General features: G+C 43.5%; 1 protein-coding gene across 1 annotated transcript in view; it reads left to right on the forward strand.

Annotated features, from left to right (window-relative positions):
* The first annotated feature begins 12,509 nt into the window (after nucleotides 1-12,509).
* The window catches only part of LOC119168111 (uncharacterized), a 41,296-nt gene continuing 29,189 nt past the window's right edge, over nucleotides 12,510-24,616 (forward strand). The window contains exons 1-2 of the mRNA XM_037419522.2: nucleotides 12,510-12,658; nucleotides 22,687-22,716. Coding sequence (XP_037275419.1) covers nucleotides 12,607-12,658; nucleotides 22,687-22,716 — 82 coding nt within the window. The 5' untranslated portion in view covers nucleotides 12,510-12,606. The remainder of the gene's footprint in view (nucleotides 12,659-22,686; nucleotides 22,717-24,616) is intronic.

Below are 24,616 nucleotides of genomic sequence, written 5' to 3' on the forward strand. Positions count from 1 at the left end.
AATAACTTAAAAAACCGTGCTGAGCTAGAGGATTTGGCCACTCGTCGGAAATATGCACGCCTATCACTTTTTCACAAACTTTACAATCACCCATCATTACATGACAGTTTCTTTGAACCCGCCTGTTCCATCTTTCCCCGCCGTGATCATCCTAACAAAGTCAAACGCCCGCTATCTCGCACCCTTCGGTTCGCTCAGTCATTCATCCCGCGCACTATTATTGAGTGGAACAGTTTGCCTGCACATATTGCCACCGAGAAAGACTCGGTAAAGTTTTCAGAGCTCATGCGCACTACGGTGACTAACTAAATATTTTTTGCTTTTGTTGTTTTGTTTTCTTTCGTTTTTTAACTATTGTATAACGCCATGCAATTGCTGCCCGTATTCATGGTTTGTGCTTTGTTGCGGTTGTCATGTTGCACTGTATCTCGCTGTACTGCTTTTTTTCTGTTTTGTTGTATTGGCCCCATGTAGTGTATTCCCCATGTATTTCTGTATGTTGTATTGGCAAACCATGTTTTATTGGCCCCCCCCCCCCTATGTAATACCCTCTTCTAGAGGGCCTTTAGGGGTAACCTGAATAAATAAATAAATAAAATAAAATTTCTGCGTATAAGGTATAGCATCTGGCCTGCCTTTGTCTCATTTATGTCAATGTGTTTATTCCACTTGAAATTGCCGGGGCCCAAGTACTTATAATAACATTCATTGACAATTATTGAATTATTGATTTTGTAAGTTGTGTCTAGTTTAGAAAGACACAGCAATAATTACGCACGTTTAGACTCATTTTCTATTTCTTAATCTACGCTGAAAGTCAGCACAAATCATGTTGCAGAATTTTCACATCCTTGTGAAATATTGTTAATCTCTCTAAACACTACACAATCATCTGCAAATAACTTGATAGAAGATGTAATACCATCAACTATGCTTTAATTAGAAATCAAAAAAAGCAAAGTTCCTAATACGCTTCCTTGTGGTACACGAGACCTAACGGTTACCGCGGATTATTTCGAGCCGTTAAGCACTACGCTCAGCTATCGATCAATTAGGTATTTCTTTATCCAAGTAAGAACTTTAAGGTTTAAGTTTTCAGAACATTGCAAATTCTAACAGATTGTGTGGGACCGTAATGAAGGCTTTACGGAAATCAAGGACCACTGCATTTAGTTGAGCACCACTGTCTAAGGATTGTGAATTATAATGTTGAAATTAGACTATATTTGAGTTACGCATGAACTTTCATTTCTCGGACCTTGTTTAGATGGCGTGAAAAAGTTTATTGACCCCAGGTATTTACCCCTTTCACTGCATATGATGTGCTCGGATAGCTTACAGCAAAGTGTGCGTAATACAAGCACACATTCTTATTTGAAGTCAGAACATGCGATTTTAATAACGATTTCAAGGTTAAAAGGAAGTGTGCTATTTTCATCGCTTTTTCTCGCACTGTCACATACGCCGATATTGTTGCTCGATTATTGACGCTGCAAGCAATGTTATAACTTTATTTCTGTAAACAAATCCCAGTGTTTTATGGCTAGAGTGGAATGTGGTGGCTGTTTTTGTCAGCAGAAGGGACGCTTTCCCACATGTGAGTGACAACATAGGCCATGCGTTTTGAATGGTTCGACACCACTCGCCTAATATTCATATGGTTCGAAAGAGGTCACACTTCTTCGAGTTAAAATTGTGAAAGCACGCTTTTCACTACGTCAGATACAAAAATATTTTTTCTTGAGTTTTGAAAGTTTGAAAATATTTGCTATACGATGCTAGGAGTGCTTCACAACGGCGACTGCAAGGCGAGTCATCCGGTATGTCTCTGAAGAGGCGGGTGGAGATTAAAAATTGCCTTTGCCGTAAGTAAGATAGTAAAATAGGAAAGGGAACATTTTTTGTTGTCATAAGCTAAGGGTTCTAAGTTTGAAGGCTAATACCTTCCGTTACTGTGTATCAATTTTGAATTTTTTTCGTTCATCCCACTATTCAACACCACACAAAGCCCAGTTATGCAGGATGTGTGTGATAAAGCGTCGCAGAATCCCTTGAAAGCAACGCCACTAATTGCAAAAGCCACACACTCAACAGCGCATGTTATCTTGAGAACACGTTGCGATGCATATGAAGTTCAAAAAAGTTTCACGCTCACAATGAATTCTTCAAAGCGTGCTATTCATTACAGAAAACGCAGCCATTTGCGTAAGCTTGACTGGTACAATCCACGTTCATCTTTAGCAATTGTATTGTTGCAATCCACAACTCAAACTTCTTGAGTAACATTGTACAATCAAAAGTTGGCACTAAGTGGTTGAAGTATGCGCTAGGAACAATACATCTATCGCGCTCACCTTTGAAGACCAAGCCTAAAAATTTATCTGACAAATACTTTGACCTAGCGTTTTTCTGCTGCAATCTGATGCACTTGGGCTATTAGCCAAAACAGGACACGTTTTTGCGACAGAAAGCGACAAATCATAATTTCAGGCTCATCAGATTTGATCAATTTTAATTTCAGTTTGAGAGAGCTCTAAAAATGAGATGCCGCTGGGAGCAACTATCGCCATCTAGCGTGCGGAGCTCCCGCTCACGTCAGCACACAAAACAGTGTGACAGACTACCAAAAAGTCTGCATCAAAAAATACTTTCTAACAGAAAACGGACTGCAGTGACACCAAACGCAAAACTTTCATAGCTTGCGGCACGACCATGCACTCGCGATTGGCCACCGAGAAGTATATATTTCGGGAACGAAGGCAACAAAAATATGGTGGCTATGATGTTTTAACTTGCTTTATTGACTGCAGTGTGTTGACGTGAGGGAGGTAAGGAATCCCCAAAGGGTCCCCTTTGAGGGTGTCAACGCCATGATGGAGTCGAGCACTCACGCAAACTTCCAAAATAATTTAAAATAACTTCCCAGCTATATTCGCTGTTAAAATTTTTCAGATAACATAGGAATGTATACAGTAATTGACCCCACAGGCTATCTAGGCCACAAACGTTTGTGTCAGTGCCCTCTTAGGGTTCCGCAAATGCAAACGAAGAAATTCATACCTTTATTTCTAGCTGCTACTTCATATATCTACTTCGCTTCTTTCTTTTGTCGACTTTAGCGATGGGTCGTGCTGCAGCAAGGACATCAACATACTTTGCTTCGTAATGCCCATTATAGGAGACTGGCGTTTATCACAGTTTCATGGATAGCTGCCTGATTATCTTTGACTACAGCTGGGGGCTTTCAGTACCAAGAGGCTATTTGGTGTCTCTAGAACTTGACCGGGAACGACTCATGGCAGGATTCTCAAACGGGCTTTAGATTTAAAAATCACTCAAGAACTTTTCATTAGAGGATCATCTTCAAAAAGGTAATTAGTGCCTACTAGGAAGTAGAACAAATAAACGGAAAAGGTAATCACCAGCTTTTGAATAAATAATGATTGGATGAGTGCTTTTCTCAAGTTTAACTCACAGTTTAGGGCTGCATATATCACACGAACCAGAATCATGTTATTTCCAAAATGGGAATAGGTCCCTTGCGGATAATGTCCTCCGAAAGGTCATGGTATCGAGATTCATCAAGTACGCACAGAGAAAGAGTGCAATTTCAGCGTGTGGAGGTAAATGACCTAATAAGCTGTTGCACAGTACAGTCAATAGGTATAAAGGGGGTCAGTTTGGTATTTTTTGAAGGCGAAGCTGCGAATCTGCCCCTCAATGCCTGATGATCAAAATGCAAGATATCCACAATCTAATTGCTTGTTTAAAGAAGCGGTTATAAAGCAACGTTCACGGTGCGCCACTGGTGACCCGAGTTTGATCGAATCGAATCTAGACCATGGTGGCCACAGTTCTTGGGTGGAGACTACTATTTAGGGAATCTGCGTAACTAGATTTAAGAGGTCTATAAGTAACACCAGGTGGTTGAAAGTTTCATTTTTTTTACCTACAGCGTTCCTCATAATTGTCAAGTAGATATGATGTTCCCCAAAACACATTTGACCTGTTTAGTACTTAACCATTGAGTTTGGGAGAAACTGTGCCCGCAAAACGAAATCAGTCAATATAGAAGCAACCTACGCTGTACGATACTGAGCAGAGCGTCAGCCGTTATTAATCGGATCATCGGTTAAACACATCGTCTTTTATGAGGCAGTATTTATACCATACAATCTCACCGTTCTTGTTGGCGTAATCTATCCATACCTGAGCATTGGGATTCTGTGCAAAATAATTTGAAAAAATAGCGACGCTTCTCAAACATTGTGACGTGATCTGCATCGAATTTCAGCAACTGTTGATCAAAGCCAAAAAGCTGAGCAGAAATAAACATCTTTATTTGACCGGGCTAAACAATATAAAATGGTTGATTTCTCTGTGATATATAAAATTGGTATAACATAAAAGTGACGCTTATCCTTACAGAAGTAGTTGAATGTTTATTGTGCATTATTGTACGAGAGCTTACTCAGTGTCTCTTGATCTCAGACAGCTACAGGAGCGTTTAGCGTTAACGCACCAACGTTGACATCGTTGATGGTATATCTCCATTCCAGTGACTAATTTCTACGATCAATGAATGAACAAACACTTTTGGTCATGCGTGCTAGTAATTGCTGGAAGGCGGTGTGACAAATACGAGAGCCGTCATTGAATGAACGAACTCTACTTGCGTCACATATTGTGAGCGTATTGAAAGCAACTGCCCGACTAGAGAGCGCAAGAGTGGCGAGACCATGAAATGTATATCACGACATGCATGTCATGATTTTCATGTTATGACCATTCAATTATGTTCGTCTTATAGTCCTGTTATGCCATACCAATTTTGGTATTGATACCATTATTCAGACGGCCAGGAGAGCTAAAAGTCTTAGGAGGCTAAATAGATACATAGATAGATAGATAGATAGATATATAGATAGATAGATAGATGGATAGATAGATAGATAGATAGATAGATAGATAGATAGATAGATAGATAGAAAAATAGATAGATAGATAGATAGATAGATAGATAGATAGATAGATAGATAGATAGATAGATAGATAGATAGATACGCTCAAAGTCGCCGAAGCTCGCTAAGAAATGCTTCGCATTTAAAAAGAAGCATCAACCCATGATATAAATTAATATCTCAAGCCTGGTCCTCCGGCGCACGCGAATGACTGTCAGCTGGAGACGCAACATGAGCTAGAAAAAGAGTATACGCTTCAGCTCAATCAAAATGAGATTGTAACTCTTCAATGTATGCCCGAAGCAATGACCCTGGTGAATTTCAAAGGTATTGACGGTTTTTCTATAATGTGAAGGTTTGATTCAAATCTGTAAAGGCGTTTTTCACAAAACCTGAGTTTTTGCACGCTACATTTACACGAACACTGATAACTCTTATTTACTGAATATTTTCCGATGAAACGTTTTTACTGAATTGTCAAAAGCGGAATCGTTAAAAAGGAGCTGTAGCTTTTGTACACTGGCCAATTGTGTGAAAAACGACATCGCCAAACACCAACTTTTTCCCTCTTTTTGCGATAACGTGCCACATCTTAGGGATATAGTGATCAATGAAGTTAGATGCACAACGTAGTGTCCTCTCTACATACATGCCAAGTCATGTTTGAGTTGCATCAATCGTTTTACAGTTATGATTGTTAACGCAACACGCATATTTTGGCAAATTTATTTTTATAAATGTATTTTTTCAATCTTAAGCAATTTCATAATTTTAAACCCCACTTTTACCAACGCCCTACAATATAAAGCCACAATTTCAATTTTAGAGTGGAGACTGAAAGTTTTTTGAAGCAGGTGACCTACTATAATTCGTTGGTCATTCCCTTCTTGTAGTAGTAGTATGTAGCCACACCCAGTTTAAAAGTTGGTCAATAGATGGCATTGTGAGTATATGTACTTGGGAATACTATAAATAGGTGGTGTTAGTGGTTTTAACAGCATATCCACACAGTGAATGGTATTGGGGGACGAAGCGTTCATCTATCCGTCCGTCCGTCCATGTGTCAATTCGGCCATGCATTCATCCGTTCGCCTGTCCATCCATCCGTTCGTGCTTCCGTGTGTGCATACGTGCTTTGAACCATCCGTCCGACCATGCGTCCAATCGTCCATCCGTGCTTCGGCCTGTACGTGCTTCCGTCCGTACATCCATCCGTCTGTGCGTCCACGCTTATGGTCGTCCGTGCATCCGTCGTTTCATCAATCCATCCATCCGTGCTTCCTTCCATCCATCCATTCGTGCTTTCGTGTGTCCATATGTGCTTCTGTCCGTCTACTTGTCTGTCTGTTCATTCGTGGTTTTGTCCGTCTGTCTGTCCGTGCGTCCATCTGTCTGGACGTCCGCCTGTCCGTCCAACGGAGGGACACACGAACAGACGGAATGAGGCTTCGTCCTATTCACCATCAATAATTGTGTGGATATGCTGTGATTTCCCTTGTTTTGTGACAGTGCGTATTTTTTCTACTTCATGTCTGTGAGGGAAATACGTCAAGGGCATCTTGATGGACCCTGCCTGTTTTTTACCACTTTGGTGTTAAAAATTTGAATGATTCAGAGTACTTTGTATTCTACCTTAGGAGAGCGTGAATTCATACCAGGTGTTCATCACAGGAGCAGGCTAGCTTGCCCCTGAAGAGCTTCCGGCTGCATAACTTGCGTTAGTTTACTTCCTTAAACACTATTCTTTAATATATATATGAAAGATTCTGAAGCTGATTGTGTAGTACAACATCCGCACTTGTCGCCTTAATGTGGTTTCGTCAGAAGTACACGCTTTACACGAGTGAACTTTGCCGTCGTTGCCCGTAAATACTTAAGGAACCTTTCGATTTCCCGTGATCATCTTGTCATGTTTCAATAATTGACTTTGAGGACTTCGTTGTTTAAAGCTCCTGTGTTTTAGTTTCGAAGACGTATATCGTCTTCTTGTGCTACCACACATATCTCCCCCTAGGAGCCCATGCAAATTATAGACCCCAAACCTCTGCTGAAAAACATGGCAAACGAACATAAAACAAGCAAGCAGAAACCCACGCCCGAAGCCCCAAAAAGTACATGCAGGATAAACTCAGTAGTAAATACTCCTCACTTTTGCAATGCCGTTCAGTTGCACCCGATCCAGCCATTCACACCCATCTTTTTCAGCCTTTTCCTGCTCTCACCCATCGCCAAGCCTTCGCATACTTTTTGCGGTGATGGTGGTGAGAACCCATGAAAGCGCTGTCTTTTTACGAAAATTATATGAAGTAACTTTTTGTAGAGATGCGTACACATTCGTAGGGCAGCATTTTGCATTCACTGTGTTCGCACTGCTGGTGGTTATGCTGACTCTGTGAGAGATACGGTGTTTTTAGATAGCACGTCGCCTTTCATGGCATTATGCAGGCAACTAATGGAGAAGTATCCCTGTGGCGCTGCTGCATGAGCAGACTTTAAGGGCACTGTCAAGCGGAGGGAGCAGTTCATTTCAACCCTCCCCCCGCCTTCCCTCTTTTTTCAGCTAACTATGCATCTCAAAGCGCGAATCCCTTCTGAGGGCTACGAATGGGAACCTTGGTATTTAGATACTGGCCCAACCAGCACACAACGTTCCTTGAAGGGATTCAAAAGAATGCAACTTCAAGCATTCAATGGCCATGGAATCATAATACCAAGGTCTCAAAGTTGACAAAGTCGCAGAACAAGTTCAGCAGCAGTTCCTAGGAACAGCTGAAACACAAAGCTTGAAAGCAGGCGTGTTCCGGACGCGTCTTTCAATTGACAATTTTGAGACGGAAATATCATCTGCCTACAGTTCCTCCTGGAAACATAACATGCCACCTTCGTCGTCTCTCAGCAACACGGCCATGATGAGGGAGGATACTGAAGCGCCTGCGTTACGTTTCTCTTCTTCTCCTCTCGTTATTACCCGGCCACACAAATCCTCAGTGCCCGAGCATCTGCGCGCGTTCTCTACTGCAGTGGTGGGAGAAAGCTGCAGTGTGATTCTCTTCTGACTAGTGGGAAGAAGGTAAATTTTCTCACCGCATCCGGAAATGCTATCGCAGCTTTCCTTTCCAAGTTTACGGCCACTCTGTGCGTGCACGTAAACTTCCGACGCAATGCCGTGGCAGCAGACATTGAACTTTGTGCAGATCCCTCACCACTCACTCCTCAATGTAAAGAAACTCCCCGAGATCTACTTGGTGTGCAAGCTTCTCGTGAAATACTCATTCGTGGGCACCATCTATGGTGTTGACGCAAACTGAGACGCCGACAACATCGCAGTCAACCTGGTGTCAGCCATCCCAGTCATCTCCTGCGTCCGCTGAGGAATTTGCCTCATGTACTTTGGAGGGCACTACCATCCCACTGAAGGACTTCCTGTTTAAGCTTCTCAGGCCAGCCCGTCCTTGTCAGCAACAGCGCCTTCATTCTGCCCGCCATGGTCGTTTTGGCCATGCCACCGGGACCTGCTCACTCGACGAGCGCTACCTCCACTGCGGTGACAGTTACCCCAAGGGACGTTGTACCATGACATCACCATGCTTCCTCAACTGCAGAAGCAAGGATGCAGCGAACGAGCCGCGCTTCTCCTGCTGGTAGCTCAAGCGCAAAACCACTGTCATTATCGTCTGATCAGATGGCACAGTAACGTGTTGCCAAGCTCTGGAGCCCACCTGCATTGCTGTCAACACCGACGAGCGAGGCAGTGGGGCGATCGTGAAGGGCCACTCGTTCCGCGAAGCTGTATCAGGTGGCGGCTGCCCCAAACCTTTTCTGGAGACCGCCCGCCGTCTCCTAGAGCTCGACAATACACCCAAACCTTTGTCCCGACTCCGCCATCCTCGGTGAATTTCCGACGGACGCGGTGATGGCAGCACTTGCTGCGGTGGTTCGTGTGGTACTCGTGATGTTGCCGACTGGCCCTCCAGTGCTTCGGTTATGTGCCGCGGCTTTTGCCACAAATGACGCCATCACGCCTAAGATTAGGCGGCCACTTACGACCACAACAAGGCCAACAGTACTCCCATCGGCGAGTTAAGTGAACACTATTTTTCTTTTGCCTGGGCTACATGCTCAGGGAAGTGCTTCGCGTGCTCCTGTTTTCTCCATGCGGCACTCCGGCCCGGTGTGCTTCTTCTTCGGCGAATATTTTCTGGAACCTCTTCAGGAGCTGTACCGATTGGCTACGTTCTGCGGTGAATCGGACAACCTGAAATCCATCCTTATGCCGACCTGATGAGGTGTCTTCGTCAGGAGGGACAGCTATGGGTTGGCACTTTTCTCTTCTTTTCTTTTTCACAACTACTGAGACAGAAAGAAAGAGAGAACGGCATAGCTTCTAGTTACAAAAAAGGAGTACGAATGAGCTCATTTGATCGACGTATTATATTGGAGAAGAAAACACGTCTATTGCATCTCCATGGGGAAGCGTTCAGACCCGTGTGTGCCGCAAGCAAGCGTACACTATATACGCGGTGGCCACAGAAGTTCGGACGTTGACTTTTGTTTGGCATGTGTTGAAAGTGTTTGTACATTCTTGTTTGTTGGACTCTGGAAAACATCTCGTATCTGCATATAGTGTACGTGCTAGGACAGGTTCTGTGAGTGGCAAGGAGTCTTCCAGTCACCTAATGTTTACGCTTACAACCTGCAAGTAATATTCTATTTCTAAAGCACGCCTTTTCCAGGCTCAGGAGAGTTGTGAGATACAGTGGCATCAACCAAAGTTCTTGTCTTTGTCTTTCATCTGTGCTTCTACACCTGTCTCTGTCAATGTTAACAAGTCGTTGCCTGTTTGTGGAACTTCAATAGCCTATACTTTTATTGAGTAGGTATCGCACTGACTATGCAGAGCAACTTCAACTCTGCAATACTATTTCAGGAGTGCTGAAACTGTTCTAAATTCTGAGATGATCAGATGCTCTTTACCTGTCACCGTGGCTGTCAGCTTCTTTTACAATTCCTTCGTAACAGAGCTGTGTTTTCTACTTTCATCAATCATCACTCTCTAGCTATTTTCTTGCAATGACTTCAGCCCAAATTTGCACAGTCTGCAGACGTACTGTGTTCTTGAGCGCTGCTGTGCAGATGGACCAGCTGCAAATGGTTGTCTCCGCGTGTGTAGCTTGCCACCTTCATTCTATTTGTCACACCGCTGTAATGTCATACATCGCACTTAGTTGTACTGCATACTCTCTGCGGCACTATAATTGATTGTGAAGGAATCTCACTCGGTTTTGAACCTGTTTATACAACTTATGAAACATTTTTGATCTCTACAGTAGTAGTGCTTATGTAGGTTTAGAAGACGACAAATGACGCTTTTATCAATTACTCATTCAGTTGAACTCCTCTAAAAAGCATGGGCAGCAGCTTTTTCACTTTCGTCAGTTGTTGTAAGGTCGCCATTGATACCTCCAACCTCATTCAAACGGTATAGCTCTCGAAATATTTTACATTGTCTCGCAAGCAAGGTAGTGATTATGCTCGCCTATAGTTTGATACAAGTGTGAAAAGGTTGATTTCTTGTATTTCTCTGCGTATGTGGGTACAAAGTCTGAGGTATTATAGCTGATCAACTTTTCACTTTAATTTGCCTCCACAAGTCATAAAATGCGACTAGCGTAAGGATTAGCGTGTACGACACCGTCTTGTCACTGAATGAGGACTGCACCAAGGCCGATGTTTCTCCATTCTGTGTTCAGTTCAGTGTCGGCGTCTTTCTCGATTTGTCCGAGTAAGGGCTAAGTGTGGAGGCGCTGCTGAAGCTCTGAAAAAGAACGTCTTTGCTCAGGACCCCACATAACGAGACCAGCATTGTCGGACAGGTAAAGGTTGTGTTAACGTTTGAAAAAAGTTTTGGCATTGCTTGAAACGTATGTAGTGTGCACATAGATCAAAACTTGTTGGTGATCACGTACCTTCGCAAGTGGTATGAATGCAGTGACAGTGAGGGACTTGTGGAGAAATGAGTGATTGCCACCGTGGCTGAGAAGGCTTTCGAGGAAGACTAGTTCACTGTAAACACAATGGCATTTCTCTGGTTTTAGCGATAGGCCAACCGTACAGAGTGCAAAGCAGGCAGACTGATGTCGCTTAGGTGCTGCTCACCCGTTTGTAAGAAGGCCAAGATGTCGACTAAGTAAACAAGGCATGAATGCAAATATGTGCCTACCGCGGAGGTCTAGTCGCTAAGGTACTCAGCTGCTGACCCGAAGGTTGAAGGATCGAATCCAGGCTTCAGCGGCTGCAGTTTTGATGGAGGCGAAAATGTAGGCCCGAATGCTCCGACGTGGGTGCACGTAAAAAAACCCCAAGTGGTCGAAAGTTCTGCGTCTTTTCGCTATGTCGTCTCATACTTATATGGAGGTTCTGGGACAGTAAACACAACATATAAGTCAGCCAATCTCACTTTCTGCCTTACTGCAGTGCATCCATAATACTCTGGTTGAAAAACGTCATCATCAAGCATCTCCCTAACTTTAAAACATAAGACATCTTGTTCCTTGTGTGACACTCGGAGGCGTGGCGACCGTAGTACGGGACGTTCAGCAAGGTTTGTTCGAATGTGAAGCTTAACTGTTGATGTTTGCTTTATTTTGAATCGAGACGCCATACAGCTACTAAACATGCGTAGAATACTGTGGATCTCTTTCACCTGCGCACAGGATAGCTTCACATAAACACTGACAGCATTAATTAACGTAATGTCACTTTTACCGGCTGCGTAAGTCAGAGCAATCATAAGAAAATATTCATTGTAAATCACTTCGAAGCGAGCGATAGCCGTTCAATTGGCCAAATGTTGGTATTCATCACTGTTTTGGCAACCCACAGCTCAGTCGTCCGATGTTCAATTTGGAATGTGCCGCGGGTGACGCAGATTTGACAAGGCAAGAGCACGCAGAGGTGCCTTGAGGCAATACTGCTACAACTATTGTATGTGTAGCGCTGTAGAGTTACTAATATACAGGTTCGCGGTAGTTGTGGGCGTCATTCACAATGTGAGTGCTGTTCTTTGCGTGTCAATATGTCTCAGCTTCAAAGCAGGATAATAGACTCATTGTTTGGGTCACTTTCTTTTTTGCTTTCCAACGTTTTACGGAAGAAAATAAGTACATGCACATGATGTTTACATGACCATGCATAGGCGTTTGATACCATACAATGTTTCTGATATCAACTATACTTTGCCAAAACAAATATTTTGCCAATCGAGCGCTTTCATTTCTTTTCTTGCCACGACATTCGCCCGTGAATAGAAGGTTTGCGAACAGCAGATGGGACACAAGCTAACCTCTTCACTCAATTTGAGCTAAATGCACATTTAACAAAAAATAATAAAAAAAACGTTAAAGCACCTGTGATATTTTTATTTTGCATATTGAAGAGAGCATGCACCTCACACTACTATTTACGGAAATTTCGACCTATAAACGTTTAAATGTTGTAGATGAACACCAGGTATGAAATGAAAGGTTGTGCGCGTGGGTTTTTGCACTCACGCATGTGCGTATGTGATCCTGAATGGGCAGGTTCGTCAATTTAACACCCTTGCTGTCGAGCCAGATTTATTACTGTCAAAGTGAGACTAGCACTCATGCGAAGTGCAGTGTGCCTTCTTCTCTCTTGCTTTGTCGCTCTTGCAATGGGTACGTAGACGTGTCGGAGTCAGTAATACGTCTTATGATTCTTTTCGATAAGTTGCGTCTTGTTCTGTATATATATTGAAAAACATTTAACGTTAAATAACAATCCAGACGCATTTCCACCGTTCCTATCTATCTATCTATCTATCTATCTATCTATCTATCTATCTATCTATCTATCTATCTATCTATCTATCTATCTATCTATCTATCTATCTATCTATCTATCTATCTATATATCTATCTATCTATCTATCTATCTATCTATCTATCTATCTATCTATCTATCTATCTATCTATCTATCTATCTCTATCTATCTATCTATATCTATCTATCTATCTATCTATCTATATCTATCTATCTATCTATCTATCTATCTATCTATCTATCTATCTATCTATCTATCTATCTATCTATCTATCTATCTATCTATCTATCTATCTATCTATCTATCTATCTATCTATCTATCTATCTATCTATCTACGTCATGTTGCTCGCGTGGTTGTATACATAACTCGGCATATACCGAGATGTTAAGAGCAGGACTTCAGCTTAAGATGTACATGATTGATAGACGCGGGCACAAGGATGTTGCTCAAGGACATTGCTCTTCGGTCTAACGCTTGGATGAAAGCGTAGCACGCTAACACCTGGCCTGGCATTCATGCCAATAGGCGTAGATCTGTTGGATTTGGAGGTTGAAGCTCTAAGGCGTTTGTTCGTGATTTGAATGGCGTCATCGTGTGCGTAACCAGCAGAGCGAACGATAACAGAACATACCAAACGCTGAGGTTAGCGGGCAAATAAAGCTGGTGATAGCGAGAGCGCTTTGAGGAGGGAACGGCACTGGCGAGACCACCAGTTTTCCGGCGGTCAGCTGCGGCGCCACAATAGTTTGCGTGCTTATGACATTCTCACTAAAGCTTGTGGCCAGAGCATTCAACGATACCATATATGGCAATAAAGCGTCGCATGAAAGGAAGTCGGCGTGTTCATGCTATGGCTGCCGTACATGTTGCGGTTGAACGCGCATTTCGCGGTCTCCCGGTAGCATGACAGCTTGCGGTGGTTCATGTTAAAGTGGTTGCACAAAAACATTCACACCAGTTGCACCACTTACGGTTTTTTCTTCCTAATGTAGATTGTGTAGCTATACACCAAGTCGTAAGCCTTTTTTTCTGAACCATAAGTGCGCACCTGTTGGGAGTGTGTTGCCTGCCAATGCTGCTTATCGTGTATCCACACGACGGACGTCTCGGCGGGAATTTCTTCACCGGACAAACGATACGCCGTCCATCCGACTGCGAAGCGCATCCAGACAACAGACGAAACGAGTACAAGGACGCACCGAAGATAGAAAAAAAAGAAAACATGGTGGTACTGTCTGAAGCGAGAGTCACCCACTTTGAATCGTTAAGCTCTTTTTTTGCGGATTGCGCGGGCTGTTAGTCCCAAATTGACGAGTGTGTTGGCTTTACGTATGTGTTCGTAAGCTTCGGCGGCAACGTATTCATGACGATTGCGTACTGGTTCCGTGTGCCATACTCGTTTTCTGAGAGCTGTAGGATCAGTGAGTGTTCTATCGGCAGAACATGAGCTTAGCGATAGAGCAGCGATGACGTAGTGGTCAGAGCATCCGCGTCTCATGCAAAAGGTCCGTGGTTCAAATCCCGTTGCGGCGCAGTTCCCAACCGGATAAAAAAAATCCGCGTGGTGATGGAACTGTATTACGAGGCTTGGGGTGTGACCTCACCGGTAACAACCGCCGGGAACGCACTCCCTCACGTGGCCAATGCTTCATCAGAGAATTCGCCCCCCTGGTGCAGCATCTGGCCACTACCGCCCACATGCATATGTCAAATAACTCACGGCCCTTAGTCTCCAGCAGCTGCGAAGCAACTGACCACGGCGGCGGTCAGATCTGCAACGCAGCAGATGGTGCTAAGAATCTCTGGATCTGGACAGGCTGCCATTAGAACCTGGACTTGGCAACGTTTAACTCTAGAACCTTATCTAGTGAGGGAAGTCTAGCTGTACTATTCAAGGAGCTAGAGGGTCGTAAATGGGATATAATGGGGCTCAGTGAGGTTAGGAGGACCGATGAGGCCTATAGGAGGCTACAGAATGGGCACATCCTTTGTTATCGGGGCTTAGCTGGCAGAAAAGAACTGAAAGTGGGGTTCCTAATTCACAGAAATATAACTGGCGACATAAAGAAATACTATACCATTAATGAAATGGTGATAAGTATCGTAATTAAACTGACTAAGAGATACAAGTTGAAGGTGGTACAGGCTTACGCGCCTACATCCAGCCATGATGACGCTTCAGTTGAAAGCTTCTATGAAGACGTGGAATCGGCAATGAATAAGGTAAAAACACAGTATACAATACTGATGGGAGACTTTAGTGCAAAGGTAGGGAAGAAGCAGGCTGGAAACCAGGCAGTAGGAGATTAAGGCATCGGGGCTAGAAACGCCAGAGGAGAGCTACTAGTAGAATTCACGTTACGTATTTCGAATACCTTCTACCGAAAACGACGAAACAGCAAGTGGACATGGAGGAGCCCTAATGGCGAAAATAAGAACGAAATAGATTTAAAATGAGTGCACACCCAGGCATCGTGCAGAATGTGGAAGTGGTTGGCAAGGTACGATGCAGTGACCATAGAATGGTACGGTCTCGAATTCGCCGAGACTTGAGGAAGGAACGACAGAAACTGATACGCAAGAAGCCAATCAATGAGCTAGCACTGAGAGGGAAAGTACAGGAACTCAGAGTTTCGCTTCAGAACAGGTACTTGGCTCTTAGTGAGGAAACCAACCTTAGCAAAGATACGATGAATGATAATCTGACGAGTATCATTACGCAGTGTGCAGTGGAAGTTGGAGGCAGGTTATGTTGACGGGACACTGGCTAGCTTTCCCACGAAACGAAGAATCTCATTAGGAAGCGTCAAATCATGAAAGTCTCAAGTACAACAGACAAAATAGAACTGGCAGAGCATTCGAAGTTGATTAATAGGCGTAAGGTATCCGATGTAAGAAGGTATAACAAACAGATAATTGAACACGCTCTGAAAAACGGAGAAAGCTTCAAAGAAGTGAAGAGGAAACTTAGGATAAACAAAAATCGTATGTTTGCACTAAGGGATAAAGAAGGCAAAATAACTACCAATAAGGATAGGATAGTTAAAATAGCGGAGAATTTTTACAGAGATCTGTACAGTAGCCGGGACAACCACGACTTTAACACTTTAAGAACTAGCAATAACCCTGATGAAACCCCACCAGTAATGATAGAAGAAGTCAGAAAAGCATAGCAAAGCATACAAAGAGGCAAAGCTACTGGTGAGGATAAGGTAACATCAGATCTGCTGAAAGATGGATGACAGATTGTGTTATAATCACTACCCACCCTGTTTACGAGGTTTCTCCTGATGTGAAGGGTACCATAGTCTCGGAAGAACGCTAACATCATCTTGATACATAAGAAAGGAGATGCCAAGGACTTGAAAAATTACAGGTCGATTAGATTGCTCTCTGTACTACACAAGCTATCTACGAAGGTAATTGCTAACAGAGTAAAGAAAACATTGGAACTCAATCGACCAAAGGAAAAAGCAGGACTTAGCTACGGAGCAGAAACCTGGAGACTTACAAAGAAGGTTCAGCTTAAATTGAGGGCGACGCAGCGAGCAATGGAAAGAAAAATGGTAGGTGTAACCTTAAGAGACAAGAAGAGAGCAGAGTGGATTAGGGAACAAACGGGGGTTAAGAATATCATAGCTGAAATCAAGAAGAAGAAATGGGCATGGGCCGGGCATGTAGCGCGCAGACAGGATAACCACTGGTCGTTAAGGGTAACTGACTGGATTCCCAGAGAAGGCAAGCGGGTTAGGGGGAGACAGAAGGTTAGGTGGGCAAATGATATTAATAAGTTTGCGGGTATAAATTGGCAGCAGCAAGCACAGGACTGGGTTAAGTGACGGAACATGGGAGATGCCTTTGTCCTGCAGTGGACGTAGTCAGGCTGATGATTATGATGATGATGATGATGAGCTTAGCGATCTGCGATAGCGCGAGTGCTATCATATTTCAGAGGTCATATTAGTGGGCGAGCGCTTGCTTGCTCTTTTTTTTGAATGGCACGAGCAGTGTGGAAGTTGAAAACGCATTCATCGCAAGCAAGGTATTGGAGGTTTTCAGTTTTCCGCCTTTGTCGCAGAGTTTTCATTTTTCAGTCTAAGGTGAAGTTCTAATCAAAGCGTTGAGTACTTGCCCTGCCACGGTGGTTTAGTGGCTAAGGTACTCGGGTGCAGATCCGCAAGTCACGGGATCGAATCCCGGCTGTGGCGGCTGCATTTCCGATGGAGGCGGAATTGTTGCAGGCCCGTGTGCTCAGATTTCGTGGAGATTAAAGAACCTCAGGTGGTCGAAGTTTGCGGAGCCCTCCACTACGGCGTCTCTCATAATCACATGGTGGTTTTAAGACGTTAAACTCACATATCATTCAATCAAAGTGGTGATTAGCTGCAATGATAATGGCGTCATGAGAATTAGACAACAAAGCACTCTTTTTTCTGCAAAAGGGTCTTGAGGGCATCTCTGTATTCAACAGTAACTGACCATGAGCTTTTGGTTAGTGAGACCGAAGAATACAGGAGGTTGCTGCGAGTCTCAAGAAACCAGTTTGTTTAGTTGCTGTCACTCATGAGGTCTTCCACAGAATGACAGGAAACATTGATGTGGCAACCCGTATCAGCGTCTTATAAAACAAAACTCTCCTGCACCATTTAGAGATCGTCAACCAGAGAAGCTGATGCGTATGGCCATGTGCGGTCGCAGACGTTGCAGCTGAAGGGCCGCTCTAGAAACCAGGCGCTTGCACCAACGAACGCGTACCCGCCAGTGCCGCTTCCACACTGCTACGCTCACAGTGGTGCTTTTTGAGCTCGTCATTGCTGCCTGTATGTGGCTCGGAAAGCTTTAGCTGCGTATGCTATGTGCACAGTTACCACTTGTGCTTCGCCAGCCGGGCCGGTTCTTGTTCCTGGATAGCTGAATCAAACCGGCGAACATGAATTTGCTGACGGATCAACTGTCAGCGCTGTTCTTAGAAAGCTAAAAGGTGCCTGCTGTTCAGGCGTTCGCACGATCTGTACGCTTTTCATTGGAAAACTAGCAAGTTTATACTCTTACGTGGGAGTTCGGCGGCGCGGCTGCAAAAAGATGAATGACCTCAGCGACGGCGCAGCCGTCAGTGAGGTCATTCATCCTTTCGTGCTTGGGTACGACACAGAAAATAGCGTCACTAATGGCGCTGTCATTGGTGCGCGTGCTTGGGTGTGACGTGATGAACGAAATCACCTCTGGCATAGCAAATAAATACCGTTATCAAAACTTGTAGCGAGTGGTTTTTAGTTTTGTCTCGCTGTATACAACTCATTCACAATAGATGGATCAATGCGAATTCTTATTGAATGCCTTTTGGTGCGCGCGCGTAGCGAGCCAGTCTCACATTCAGACACTCGGGCCAAGCCTGACCGCCAAATCGTGGGCCTTCTCAATAGCAGATAGTGCTACTACACTACAAAGGTTCATCATAGCAGAATCTAGTATTTGACAATGAATTCATCGTCATTTCATTCTCGCTTCTATATGCCAAAATAGTTGTTAAATTGTGTGTGTTATTTCCTTAAGTGACGTTTATAAGTAAAGGAGATAACATATGCAATTTATCAATTCCTATAACACTAATGTCGCATATTTCAAGACATATCAAATTACTACCACGTATTAATTCTTCGAAATTGCAAGAAGCATGGTTCTTTTGATTATCTGAAATATTTTGTTTGCTGGGATCAATAGTGTGTTTAACACAAAACTACAAAATGTGGTCGCTGTAAAAATATGCAGGTATGTAAGCAAGGTTGCGTTTGTACCTGATGTTGTGCACTGGAAAATTCAACCGCATGGTGTTTTCGTTTGTTAGTGAGAATGACACCTGCCGTTTTAATGAAGGCAATTTCTTGGGGGCTGCGGCGGCTGCACTTCCGATGAAGGCAGAAATGTGGTAGGCCCGTGTGCTCAGATTTGGGTGCCATTAAAGAACCCCAGGTGAACAAAATTTCCGGATCCCTCCACTACGGCGTCTCTCATAATCATATGGTGGTTTTGGGACGTTAAATCCCACATATCAATCAATTTCTTGAAGGAATGTTGATCAGCAATGCTTTGTTGACGCCGGCAAAAAGTACTTCCGCGTTTAGAAAGACATACGATCTATTTTGTAGCTAAGAACTGGCACATTGCACGCAGAAAAGAAAGTAACTCTACTTTAGTCCTGTGAAGAGTGAGCGTCCGAAGGGTCTCTCTATGGTCAAATAACATGACGGCATTGCTTGCTTGTTTTCATCCATATGCACCTAATAATGGCAAAGATGTGCCTGTCTTCACTGAAGCTGATTTAGATCGCTTCACTTTAACACGACAAAAGCCTGCGAACATCTCATTGTTGATGGTTTTACTGATGACAGAATAGCTTAGAGTATTCAGCAGCGTCTGTATTGTTACACCGCAGGTGTAAGTATTAGTATTTTACGTTTTACGGTACCGTCCCAAGAGCATGAAAATTGTATTGAAATTCCATGGACCATTTGAATTTAACAATGTTGTAAGAGTGTTCGTTGAGCCTGTTCTTGTTATATTTGGTGTTATGCTTGCGGACAACATTTATTCGCAGTTAAGGGAAGGCTACGCAGCCAGGGTGGGTGTGTGGCACTGCTGAGGAATGTAGTCCCGCAATCAAGTCTGCTTTCCGAACCCATCTAAAGTTCTTTCATTGCGCCAAGTGCACTGAAATGCACTAGGAAGCGCTGGAAATTTTGTTTTTTTCGAAATGGGAAAAATCTGGTTACACAGAAAGTTTTCTTTACAGACTATAGCTGCCTGAACTACAACTTGCACTGAATTCGAAAAATGAATTGTTGCACGTCAACAAAGCTCGCTCAGGTCTGTTAGACTGCAGGAAACTGAAACTATTTCCGAATTGATTTGACTCAATATTAAGCGGGATTGTTGCAATGAACTTAGCATTGATACTGGCATGACGTGGCGTTTCCGCTTCCTCGTGAGACCGTTTGTTACATTCATAACGCGACGTCTTCATTTAGCAGATGCAGCATTGATATTCGTGAAAACGTTTATACACGAGAAATCACCTCGAACACCACTTATGTGATGACATGCCATAAAAAAAGTGTGGCCCGTTGATGTGCTTCTTTCTATTGCACCTCAATTTCACATTTTTTTGCCAGTTCCTGTTGAAAGATCATAAATAAATGAACATAAATAAACGCCCTGAAAGGAACATCACACATAGCTTGAAGTAACTCTAAGTCAGCTAATAAATGTGCTCCTGTAGGGACATCAAAAATGTTTCGGATTTGCTTTTAATCTAGGTGAGCATGTTCACTTTTTTCATGAAGGCTCCATCATTATTTTGTCACTAATTTCTGTTACGGCCAAAATTATTATCGTTGACCAAGTCGGTCCATTCACGCTACTTCTCGTATGGAACATGCACGATGTCACTTTAAACACATACCTTATCACCACGATTATCACGATTTATTTGTAGGTGAATTTTCCCCATTGAAGTTATAAGGTTGAGCGCAGGAACACAAGACATGTTCTTTTAGTCAGTAGAGCACACTTTTTTACTTTTTCGAACTCCCTGTAGGCGCCTATCTTCACGCAATCACACCTGAGAGATTTTTAAATGCCTTGTGGACCGTTGGGCTTCTGACCGGTGTGAAGTGTATACGCAAGCACTTATGCAGACAAAAGTGTCTTTTATTCGACTCGGCTCCAATAGTATAGCAGTTGCAAAGGTCTTTTGCATGCGAGGCAGCTTAGAGTCGGGCTCAATCTGGCTTGCAGCGTGACAAGCCTACTGCGCATGCGGGTGGGCTTCCCCTTCTCTCCTCTCCAATCATCTTCCCTCTCTCGCCTCACGAGGCCGACGAAGGGAGCTTCTAACCTACGCTCGGTCTCCTCTCTCTCACCTCTAGGCATCCCTCCACCCTACACCCCCATTTAGCTTGCGCGTACGATTCTCTGTTCTCTCTTTGGAGGCGCTGCACCGTGCTTCCTACCAGGCTGCAAAAATCAGGCGTCGTCCTCCTCATCTTCTTCTAACTACCACCACCATTACCACCTTCTCTCCACTCCTACACTCCCGCCTACCTCACATTGCAACACCGACGCAGGCAGCGTCGGCTATGGAGGAGGAGGTAAAACTTTATTAGACCAAGGGATTTGGGCACTTACGTCCCAGGGTCCCCGCACGACCACACTGCGCTATGCGTTCATGAGTTCATGCAGTTCCATGACGTGGGTGGCCCGGTCAGTGGCAATTTTCTGCTTGGCCGGGTCCGTCGAGCGCAGCAAGGTCTCCCATTCCTGCTATGGAGTTTCTTGAGGGAGATAAAAACTAACTGCTCGCGCCACACAACCGCTCACTGGCCGCATCATACATATAAGCATACAATCTTGACCTTCAAGGTAGCGCCGGTGGGAGATTTCTTGTGTGCGTTGTCGAACACTAAAAATTCCCAACGTGCGCGTCAACTATAGTGAATGGCGGGTCTCTGTGTCCAATCGAAGTGTTCTGTCTCTCATTGGCCATTAGAAGCGATTGCCATGTTTCAGTAGAAAACACCGGCCCATCACAGAATGATTTGCCTTCTCCAGGTTTCTCTCCTGCGCAACACCGCGATAAGTGGTGTTGCGCAGGAGCCAACGCCGCCGCCAGTGTAAGCATTAGCGCCCACAGCTTCGCGTTCACATAGTTTACTTTAGCGGGACTTGATGTAAGTTTTTTATTCCGCCTTCCTTATCTGCTTACAAACTTCAGACCCCAGAAGTTGTATGACGCCACTTTGTACATCATATCTTGTGCGAAGATCGCTAGACGAAAACCCTAGCTTTAAGTGCTTTAAGCTTCTCTTGTCGTGGGCCTAAGATAGCATTCCTATGACAATATAGTACAGCTTACGCCAGTATATTAAAAAAAGACCAATTTGCTCCTCTGGAATGGTTGAAATCACTTATCTTATATGAGGACCATATTTTTATTCACATATCATTGTTGCTTACCTACGACTCGACTCTTATTTAAAGAAAATAAAAGAAACCCTCTGCAACTCATATAGTGTACATGCCTGGGAACAATGCTGCTGTAGAGAATGTGTAAGGACTACTATTCCATACTAAGTGCCATGTCAAAAAGAGGCGATACAAATTTTGCAAAGATCAGAACAAACTGTCACTCGGTAAACTACTGTTCGATACAGTTTGTCATTACCCGTGACAAAACACCACGCAAGAATATATTTCTGAAACATACCATTTAGTACGCACTGCTTTGTAGTTTTACGGTTCCACTCAAAACGTCTAAAAGCGCTCGTAATTGTTTAACATGAGCGAATGAATACCCGATGTCGTTGGGACAATCATAGAAATGGCAGCACTGTCTGTGTTGTTCAGAGATGTATGACAAACAAAAATCTTGCTGTTCGGAGAGAACTGCGCTGCTGCCCAAAATCAGTCAATGTAGTGGAACCCCGTCATGACATTTACTGAGTTTACAATAATTCTGATGCCTATGCGTCTGACAAAAAATGGAGTGCGCTCAAGAGAAACAACGGTGTAGCAAAAAGTCTTCCACTAAATGTTATCCATGCTATAAGTGATGACTATTTTCATGAACAAGAAATCATGCAGTCAAAGGAGAGATTTCAATATTATGTTTTAAATTATTTGGTCAGAAAATAATTGAGAAAGAAGTATTAACAACCCAGATTGTTTTCGGCAGGACCCGCGAGTATTCAAAAAAGTTATATGCAGTGCAGAAAGCGCTGTACATTTTTACCTCAAGATGCTCGTGAGCACCACCGAAGTATCGCATTCGTCGTGTTAGTCGTTATAAGCTAGAAGTATACTGAACAATTTTTTTCGTTTGCAGGTGGTGGACTGCAGCCAAAAAAGAAGAGAGGTGGGTACAGGCTCCGAATTTACCACAAAACACCTTCAACTTGGACCAAGTGATATTCGAGTAAACTCTGGGTAGTTGACGCCGGTTGGTCTTTACGCCTCACATAAAATAAATGCAATTTGTTGGAATATGTCCACGGTATGTCCTCGATATGGTTCATTGATTTCATGTTGAAGATTATAACTCCACAGAAACGTAATACTGTGCCAGGCCAGCAGTCCCATACATTCGTATTATTCTCCGCAGGAGATAAATCCTGCATAAGAATGGGCACGCCCCCAGCCAAGGCTCTTGTCCACACAAAAACTTCCCTTTCAATCTTGCACCGAGAGGACCTATATACCTTAGTGAATATCGTGTATGTGCCACTGTGAATTATTTTACTGCTATACTGGTGACATGCCCCTTGTTATTAGAGGTTACTTATTTAAGAAAGACGTCAAGCTATGACAATTTCTCCTGTATTGAAAGTGTTTCGAGTGTCAGAAAAGTTTGATATCTCACACACAAAATTGTTTATTTTATATGGTTTACTTGGTATTTTACATAGAGGAAGAAAACTTTTCTTTCACTTAGCGACAGCTGTTATCGACGAAGCTCCAAATTTGAATTGATCACACTGTTATTATCGTTACGAATGATGGCTGATTGCTTCGTAGGCTCCTTCGTACACTCCAAATATTTTCTACATTTGTTCTTTTAGGCAGTTTTAGGCTGCCCGCATTTATTTTGTCACCCACAACTGGAAGTGACTGCTCGGCAGTAGATAGAATTTTCTGTCACGTAGTTGCGAGGATACACTCATTCATGTTATAGTCCAGCTTTTCGTCAGTTTCATGTGGCGCGATAAATATTGCAGTCAAACGTACATGTGTGCTTTCTAGCATGATGCTCTAGTGGCTTATACAGTGTCATGTTTTTAAAAATGATCTTCCTATCTTTCACAAGCACGGTTACTACGCTGACTCTTTACGTCCTAACGCCATATAGAAGAACAAAAACACGCCCCTAAATTAACATTCTAAGACGTGCGACTTTCAAGCACTTCTGAGGTAGTTCCATTTTCGGCTGTTTTATCACTGTCATATTTAGGTAGAAAATATTAAGAAGAACGGTATCACTCATTTTGCCCTACCGATGAATAAATTATGCAAGCAGTTCCTCGTATCAAGTAGTGCTGTGATGAGCGTGGTACAAGTAGTATAAGGCTTCTGCCTCACATTTGGGCGAAAATTGTAGTAGAGGAGCACCCCACTGTTGGTTAAGGTGTAAAGAGCACCTAACACGTCCGAACGGGGAATTCTCTGCCACTTAGCAGGTTTTCTGGCCAGCCCAGAGTTCGCCTGGTAGGTTATATTTTCACAGATCCTCGTCCCACTTCTTCTTGTCCTCCATACAGGAGACCGGCGTCAAGCATACCTACTACCTGCGGCAACAAGTTCGCATGTCCACATTACTTCGAATGAGTGAATGTTTTGTTGTAGATCAATAGTGCTCATACGGAAATAAAAGGGATGTAATTTAGTTCATAGTAAAGGTAGACTGACTGACTGCGTCGTATTCAGTTCATTTTATCATGTGCAAAGAGAGCAGCCATCTAGAAAGAGCGTGTCGGTTGTTTGTGTTAATTTGGTATTTGTCACAAGCACAGTATACTCATCTGCAACACCTACAGCGACACACGAACGCATCGCGTACGATTTTTTACACATTCCTCGTTAGTTTTTAATCTCAAATGTAAGCTACATGCAGCACAAAACAGCGCTTTTATTTTGAAATGAAGCTTCCAGTCTCGTGCCAAGGGCATTACGTCAGTGTAGGCACATCATAAAACATCATCGCCGTGCATGTTGTAATATTCACCTGAAGGATTGAGTAATTGGTGCAAAAATGGCAGAAC

Source organism: Rhipicephalus microplus, chromosome 6, assembly GCF_043290135.1.
Source record: "Rhipicephalus microplus isolate Deutch F79 chromosome 6, USDA_Rmic, whole genome shotgun sequence".
Taxonomy (NCBI): Eukaryota; Metazoa; Arthropoda; class Arachnida; order Ixodida; family Ixodidae; genus Rhipicephalus; species Rhipicephalus microplus.